Source organism: Myotis daubentonii, chromosome 3, assembly GCF_963259705.1.
Source record: "Myotis daubentonii chromosome 3, mMyoDau2.1, whole genome shotgun sequence".
In the NCBI taxonomy this organism is placed as follows: domain Eukaryota; kingdom Metazoa; phylum Chordata; class Mammalia; order Chiroptera; family Vespertilionidae; genus Myotis; species Myotis daubentonii.
This window is the reverse complement of record NC_081842.1, coordinates 190,165,527-190,173,917: the sequence shown is the minus strand read 5'-3', so window position 1 is coordinate 190,173,917 and position 8,391 is coordinate 190,165,527. Positions and strand designations below refer to the sequence as shown.

Genomic DNA, 8,391 nt, shown 5'->3' with positions numbered 1-8,391 from the left:
GCAGGACCTGAACCCTGAAAGGCCTTGGGACATTGGTGAGGGAAGGCCGTCGGGGACATTTGGATAGAACACACTCAAGACCTTAAATAACAAAGAGAAGAGATGGACAGAGGGCTGCAGGGGGCGATGTGAGCGTCATTCTGGATCAGAGATGTCTCTGGTCCCAGTGTGAGCGAGGCGCCGGGGGTGTCAGGATGGAGGCTCGGGCACATATCCGCTAAGGCCTCGGAGCCTGCGACCTTTGTCCTGGAGACAGCCACGCACGTGGCCTCTTTGGCTTTCAGCTCCCTCACTCATCAACAGACGGACGGGATTGCAGCCATGGTCTTGAGGGCCTGTGTGGCTCTGACACTTGGTTTCTGTGTGATCTTGATACTAAAGTGCAAAGACCTGCGCCAGGTACTCAGTGGGTCCCCAGGCATGTCCACTCTGGGCTCCAGCAATGTCCTCAGCTCCCCCTGGCTGTGCTGCCTCAGCCTTGTCTAGGGGGGAAGAGGAATCTGAACTCAGCACTGACTTCTCTACAACTGCTCCTGCCTGGGGTGGGGAACCTTTTCTCTGCCAAGGGCCATTTGGGGATTTAGAACATCATTCACGAGCCATACAAAAGTATCCACCTAAAAATGAGCCTGCTGTATTTGGTCAGACATTTAATGAACTCACCCATAATGCCTTGGCAGGGCCAGACCAAATGATTTCACAGGCCTTATGTGGCCCTTGGGCCAGATGTTACCCACCCCTGGCTTAGACCTTCTGCTTGATTTTTGGGATCCAAGTACACAGATCTATATGGTTCTGGTCTTCCCAGCAGGGAGGGCCACAGGGGGCCCAGTGTTCCAAACTGCAGGCCAAACAGCACCCACCCCTGACCCTTCAGAGGGCTGGCTGTTCCCCCAGCTCCCAAGGACCGGGGCTCCAGGCCATACCAGGGGCCCACGCCTTGGGCGGACACACAGGGCAGCCATTGTCTGTGCAGTGCCTGGCACGCTCTCGTTTGCATAGCCACGTGAAGAATGCAAGGGTGCAGGCTGGGGACGGGGTCCCTATGGAGGGGGGCCGGGGCTGTGGGGGAGGACCCTGCATTCACCCAGTTCAGGCCAGCGAAAGCAGGTGGCCCCTGGAGATGAAGGGGGCGGCTGGGGGAGGGAGCTGGCAGGAGTGGGAGCAGGGTTGTGACATTCCCCCTGTACCCACAACCGAACTCCACTGAACGTGAGGGGATTGCTAATGAGGTCCAGGAGAGTTAAATATTCGCTAGCTCCAGAGGGCGGAGCTGGGGTGGGAGAGACTGGGGTTGGGGGGGGGGGAGGTGGGTGGGAAGAGGGGGAAGCCTGAACCCCAGGAATGTGCAGAGGCCATGGCTCCCTCCTCACCAGGCTGCTCTGGAGCTGGGGGCCGGGGCGCAGAGCCACAGGCCCCAGCAGGAGCTGCTAAGCCAGCCAGAAGGGGATTAAGGGCTGAACAGTCTGCCTTCCTTCAGGCTGATGCCAGAAGGTCGGTGCTGTCTCCTACCTCCCTGCCAGGCCCCTTGCTGACCAGCAGCCAGGTCTGGCCCAGCCTCGATGGGTCCGTCTCTGCCCTGCTTATCGTAAACAGACTCCACGGTGCATATTCCCTGGTCTGGCCTCCCTGGTTTTCTACACATGGCCCCCAGGTACCCAGGACACCCCCGCTCTCCAACACCCTTCCCCAGTCCCGTCTCCAAGTCTGCCTCACAGTCCTCTCCCCAAAGTTCTCCCTGATGTCTTACTCTAGTCTCACCGGCTGCACATTGGAATGCCACAGGCAGAGAGGACAGAAGCCCCAGGGTCAGTTCAGCCACCCAAGAGCAAAGTCATTCCCCTCAGGGCTGGTGCTCGGGGCAGGAATTAGGAGAATTTTAGGGCACTGGCATCAGCTTCCTAAAGGGGTTTTCCTGGCAGAAAGGCCCTGAGGACAACAGGGTCACTTCCCCCAGCCCCTCCCTTCTCTGTCCCTGGGGGTGGAGCAGGAGCACCCACCTGCCCCACAGCCAGCTCCCACCCCCAGGGGGCTGGGCAGGAGCTTTGCCGGGACCTGCCCTGGCTTAGCCGGCTGCTGTGGGCGGGCCCCTGGCCATGCCAGCGCCTGGGCCTCCCCCTGCATTCTAGAGCCCCAGCCGCTGCCTGTGCTGCTGCTGTGGCTGGGCTGCCACCTCTCCTCAGCCTCTTACCACTGCTGCACCTCACCCCGCCCAGCAGCTTGGCTCACCTGGCCATGACCCCGACTCCCCCAGGAACCCTGGCCCAGCCCTGAGCTCTGGGACCCCCGGCCCCCTCCCCTGGGCCATGGCCAACTCGGGCCTCCAGCTCCTGGGCTATTTCCTGGCCCTGGGTGGCTGGGTGGGCATCATCGCCAGTACAGCCCTCCCGCAGTGGAAGCAGTCCTCCTATGCGGGCGACGCCATCATCACCGCCGTGGGCCTCTACGAAGGGCTCTGGATGTCCTGTGCCTCCCAGAGCACCGGGCAGGTGCAGTGCAAGCTCTACGACTCGCTGCTGGCTCTGGAAGGTAGGCCTCATGTCAGCCGGGCTGGGAATGGGGCTGGGGGTAGGGGTGGAGGGTGGGGAGGGGGAGGGGGAGATCCAGAGCAAGCTTCCGTACAGTCCACCATCCTCACTGGGCTCACTGGGCTCTACTCTCCAGCCCTCGCCACCCCCACCCCCACCCCCCCACCCCCGCCCCGTGAACTTTTTGAAAATCTAGGCCAGCCGGGTGCCCCGCAGCGGGCAGGGGTCTAGGTTCTGGCAGCTCTGCCGCTGTAACCTTGAGAAAACCACTGGCCCTCCCTCTCTGTGTTCCTACATCTTCATGTGTAACGGGCATACTAGGACTGACAGGCTGATGGGAGGGTCGGGTGAGATGAGTGCCTGGCACTCAGAAAGGCTCAGTTAAGACCCTCCCCTCCACTTCTCCCCATGCTCTGTAGGCAGACACCTTGTGCACCCTCACATGCTGGCCCCGCCAGCTAGGAAAGCACCCACATGCAAGCACACACACAGCCCTACACACATGGACACATACACACATACATGTGCACACACACATGCATGTGCACACATGCGCTCCAGCCCTCCAGCCCTCCAGTTGTTCTCTGCTTCCTCCTGGGGTTTGGAATTGAGCCTTAAAAAGTTGGCTCGTAAGCAGGCACCACTGCAGTTTTGTCCCTGGCTTGGGGCCCACAGGCCAGAGCCCAGCGACCAGCCATCTGCCCCCAGCCCAGAACTGACCCGAGCAGCAGGCATATGGCTGCCGTGGTGACTCAAAGGGGAAGGTGGCCATAATCAGGATGGCCCATGGGGGTTGGCATCCCTGCCTACGGGGCCATCTGCGCTGAATTGGGCCTCCGCTGCCCTCAGCTCCTCCTTCTGCCGAATCTGAAAGGTCTCAGGAGAAGCTGCCCCTGCTGTTGGGTGGGGGAGGCCCCAGAGGGAGTCCCAGCCGGAGCGGCTGGTGAGAGAACCGCCCGGTCACCACAGAGGAGCCTGAAAACCAGAGTGAACGGTGAAGACGGGGTTATAGAGGGAGGCTCCACCCCGTCCCTCTTTACTGCACCCTCACCCCTGCCCAGGTGCAGTCCCAGAGCAGCTTCCCCTCCTGCTCCAGGCTCCCACCCCCGGCTCCCCCATCCACCCCATTCCCCCCCGCCACCGGCTCAGCCCCTCCTGCCCCCAGGTCACATCCAGTCAGCAAGAGCCCTGATGGTGGTGGCCGTGCTCCTGGGCTTCGTGGCCATGATCCTCAGCGTCGTCGGCATGAAGTGCACCCGGGTCGGAGACAGCAACCCCATCGCCAAGGGCCGCATTGCCATCTCCGGGGGCGCCCTCTTCCTTTTGGCAGGTGGGTGCCCCTGGCTCCTTCTCCACCGTGTTGGCCATGACAGGTAGCCCACCCTGGTGGCCAGCAGGGGGCAGACCTGAGCACCCGCTCCTTTGTCCTTAGGCCTCTGCACCTTGACTGCAGTGTCATGGTATGCCACCCTGGTGACCCAGGAGTTCTTCAACCCGAGCACACCTGTCAATGCCAGGTGAGTGCCAAGACGTGGCTGGGGCCAGGGGTCGGGCTGGGCCTCCCTTTCCACTGGCTCTAGGGCCACCGGCCTTCATCCCGCAGGGTACACGGAGGGGGCCCAGGGGACGGCCGCAGGCGCTGGCACCGAGAAGCTCGCTGTGGCTGGGCCCTCCAAAGGGCAGGGTGCCTGTGGACGGCACCCAGGGGCTAAGTGCCGGCTCTGGGCTTAAATCCCAGCTCTGCACGTGCTGCTATGCGACGGGCTAGTTCCTTAATCTCCCTGTGCCAGGTTTCCTCCCTGTAAAGGGAGCTATGGCCCAAGGGCCCGAGGCTGTGAGGGTTCAGTGAGACAGGCAGGTAAGGGACTGAGCACAGGGCCGGGGCCTGGAGAGCACAGGCCCAAGCCCAGCTGTTGTTGCTCCTGCAGGAGGCAGCGTTACTTTGGGTGGGAAGCAGGGGGTGGAGCTGGAGAAGAGATCGGGCAGTTCACGGAGGGCCTTGCAGCCATAGGAAGGTTTGGTTCCTCAGGCAGCGGGCAGTCCCTCCAGCTGTGGTGTGAAGAATGGTGGGAGAGGGGCAAGACCAGTAGGTGCTGTTGCAAAGGTCTGGAGCAGAGGGCATGGGCCAGGGGCTGGCAGTGAAGAGTAGGTCAGGGATATTTCGAAGGCTGAATGGTCAGGACAGGTAAGGCCAAGGGCGTGGGGGCTGGACTGGGGGGTCTGAAGAACCTGGGCCCCTGTGGCTCCTCCCTCACCTCTCAGCTCTCAGGAGCAGAGACTGGGACAATCTCAATCCCGGACATCCCCACAGGCCTTGAGCGGGGTGGGGAGAGTAGGATGGTAGGGGGTGGAGGAGTTGCAGAGGGTGGAGGGAGGATGAGCAAAGATGCCTGGGCTGTTGCACTTGGGAGTGCTCCCTGGAGGAGGCAGAGGTATGGAGAGGGAAGAAAAACGAGACCTCGGGTGTATGGCTTGAACTAGCATGGTACTGAATGGCCACCTAGTGAGAGTCAGTGCAATTCAGGGGAGCACAGGGGGGCCTGGGAAAGTCCCCTGGAGGAGGTAGCTTCTTAGCTGGGTCCTGAAGGCGGAGTACAGGAGGTGCAGAACAGGAGATTCTCCAGGAGGGGGCGCCTCAGGCGAAGGCACAGACGCAGGTAGACACAGGCACTGCCGAGGCTGGTGGACAGGGCCCAGACGTGCAGAGCCTGGAGTGGCAGGTGGAGGGTCTGCCCTTCTCAGAGGGCAGTGGGGAGCCCTGGCTGGGATTCTAAGGGCCAGACCGTGACTGAGAGAGATGGCAGGGATTGCCCTGCTCTGCCAACAGGACCTGCAGGCCCTCCCCTACCCCTCAGCGGGCCAGATGAGGAAAGGGGCCCGGGGTTGCATGGAGCAGCCCCCCATGGGTCTGGGTCACCCTGTGTAGCGTCAACCTGCTGGGGTGGCCACGGAGGAAGGATGAGCGCTCATCCCAGCTCATCCAGAGAGGCTGCTAAGGCCTGTGAGGTCCCACCTCAGCTCCCAACACCTGCCCGACCCCGGCCAGGGCCCAGGCTAGGGAGCCCCTGGTGACACCGAGCGCCTGGGTTGCAGCCACACCTGATGGCATCCTCCCTACTCCTTGCAGGTACGAGTTTGGCCCAGCCTTGTTCGTGGGCTGGGCCGCTGCCGGCCTGGCCATGCTGGGGGGTTCCTTCCTCTGCTGCACGTGCCCAGAGCCTGAGAGAGTCAACAGCAGCCCACAGCCCTACCGGCCGGGCCCCTCAGCTGCAGCCAGAGAGTACGTCTGAGTCACCAGCCCCAGCCAGCAGTCCACCCCCCAGCTCTCCACAGCCCCTTCAGCGCTCTGGGCAGGGCCCGTGGGATACAGGGTGTCCCCTGAGCTTGGTTAGGGCTCTGAGCAGCTTGTCCCCAACATAGGCATCCACCCTTTGCTCTGAGGCCAAGACCCAGACACTCAGAGAGAGGCCACATGTGCACACACAGGTCTAGGTACAGGCCTGGGCCGGTCCACACAGTCTCATGGCAGCTACATGTTTCCCCACAGTCAGGGTCCAGCCCTTTCACTGGAGGCTTATCTACTCACTGGAGGGCTACGTGTCTACACCGTGCTGGGCCCTGGGGACAGAGCAACAAAGATGGACCTTGGTGTCCAGCACCCTGGGGTGGCCAGCACCCTTGGCTCCTCACAGCCACACATGAAGGAGGCTGTGCTGGGATGACGAATGCCCCATATCACACACGAGGGAACACGTTCAGAGAGACCAAGACCCTTGGCCCCACTGCCTCTGAGTTCGGGTCTCAGCTCTGCAGCATGCCCAGCACTGCGTGGACACCCACACAGACTGCGTCCTCCTCCCCCGCCCCGGGGAACGGGCCCCAGGCAGGGCTGCTGTGGGGGCCCAGGTCTGACCCCACTGGCCAGTCCCTGGGCCCAGGCCTGATCCCCACAGCCCCTGCCCCTCCTTCCCCCTCTGCTGCTCACCCCACTAACCAACTGTCCTCTCTTTTGACTTTCAGACCAATTCTTAAATTGTCTGCCTCCTCCAAGGCCCCCCTGGGTGTGTAATGTCCAGGCCCCCAGCCTGGCTGCCTCCCTGCCACACCCAGACTGTGTGTTTGGTACTTTTTGGAAAGAGAAGTGAACATCCAGCCCCAAGTGCGGTGTCATTTGATCTGTCCCGGGGAATGGCCAGGGCGGGGCTGGCTCAGAGAGGTCAGAGCTGGTCCCTGGGCTGTTAGGCATAAAGATGGGGAGACAGGCCCAGGCTGGGTTACACAACGCGGCCGAGGCTGACCAGGACTCCTGCCCAGTAACCTCCGCAGCCTGGCCTTGGGTTGGCCCCAGGACCTCCTAATGGGAGACCCCACCCTGAGGCCTGGCCCAGCACTGGGCAGCATCCCCCGGTCAGGGAGCCCTTGGCCTAAAGAGAGACGCAGTCCCATCCCTGTCACTAGGTCTGCCCCTGGGACAGGTACCCACCCCCTTGGTCTAAAAGGGGGAGAGGCCTCAGAGGAGTGCAGGGAAAATGAGCCCAGTCAGTGCCTCCCTCCTGCTCGGGCCTCTCCCACCCCAAACCTCCTTCCCGGGCCGAGTCTCTCTCTGGCCACTGCCTTCTCTCTCCCACGTGGAAAGAGCTGACGCGATGGTCCCTTGCCTCCCCGATGCCTCCTCAGCCAGCTTCCTTCTGATTCCTCCACCACTTTTTGTGACCACCTCTCTCACCAAGTCACAGATCCCAGGGCACAACCCAGCCTCCTCGGAGCTTGACTCTGAGAGGTGAATTCTGACAAGATGACTGTCTGTCGTGGATGCTCGGGGGAGGGGGAGGGCGATCAGGGGAGGGAGAGCTGCTGTGGGATCATTGGTGTGGGCCCCGGCTGGACAGCTGCTGCCCATCCCTGCGGGGTCTCGGGGAATGGCTGTTGCATGAAGCCCATCCAGCCTCTGGCCAGAGGGGGCGCCAGAGAGGGGCCAGAGGGTGGCCCTCAATGGTTTACAGGACGGCCGCCCCTCCAGCCATGGATGAGTACGAAGGAGTCTTCTGGCCTGGGCTCCAGCCTGAGCTGTAACTCAGCTGCTCTCACCTCCGACGCCCAGGCTCCACCCCCGACACCCCCATGTAATCGGCCTGGGGTGACCCGGCATCTGAGCTCAGGCAGCTCCCGAGGGACAGCAGCGGTCAGCACCTCGGTGAGGCCTAAAGTTGGGGCCACATTTTTCGCTGCTCCGAGGGGTCTCAGAGGGAGCAAGGCACCTTGGAGAAGAGGCGAGGAGGGGCAGGACGAAAGGAAGCCCTGTCTCCCTCTGCCTTTCCGGAGACCCTGAGACCAGGCGGTTCCCCGAGTCCCCCAATAAACAGACCCCTTTTTGCTGAAGCCACTTGCAGTGTGATTTCTGCCGCGCAGATACAAGAGCCCTGGCCAACCCCGAGTTGGAACCTGGACACCGGGTGTGGCAGTGAAGGCTCCTGTCACGGGCGCAGGCTGAGCAGCGTGGGATGTGGGGCCCAAGGCTCGACCTCAGTCCCAGGCTGGGCATTTGGCAACCAAGCAGTTGGCCAGGCAACTGTGTGTGGTCTCTTACGGTTCAGGCTCCACCAGAGGCTCAGGACTGTCACTGAGCAAGGGTCCACGCGCCCCCCCACCCCACCTCCTCATGGACAGATGCCAACACGATAGCACCAGCTTTGGAGAAAAGAAAGGAGACAGGAGGCACGGCTCAGGCCTGTGCTCCTCAGTCCAGGACGCAGGTGGGATTGTAAGGGGTAACAGTTAAGGGCCCACCAGTTCTCGTAGGTGGTGCAGCCAAGGTTGAACTTCTATCTGGATCTTGTTAAAACAGGATAGAAACAGGCTCTGC

General features: G+C 62.1%; 1 protein-coding gene across 1 annotated transcript; it reads left to right on the top strand.

The window, feature by feature from the left end:
• Positions 1-2,078: 2,078 nt before the first annotated feature.
• On the top strand, positions 2,079-7,907 carry CLDN19 (claudin 19). The gene is made up of 5 exons (XM_059689809.1): positions 2,079-2,529; positions 3,694-3,858; positions 3,961-4,045; positions 5,656-5,808; positions 6,549-7,907. The coding sequence occupies exons 1-5, from the start codon at positions 2,307-2,309 to the stop codon at positions 6,595-6,597; spliced, it is 675 nt and encodes a 224-aa protein (XP_059545792.1). The 5' UTR covers positions 2,079-2,306; the 3' UTR covers positions 6,598-7,907.
• Positions 7,908-8,391: the final 484 nt, after the last annotated feature.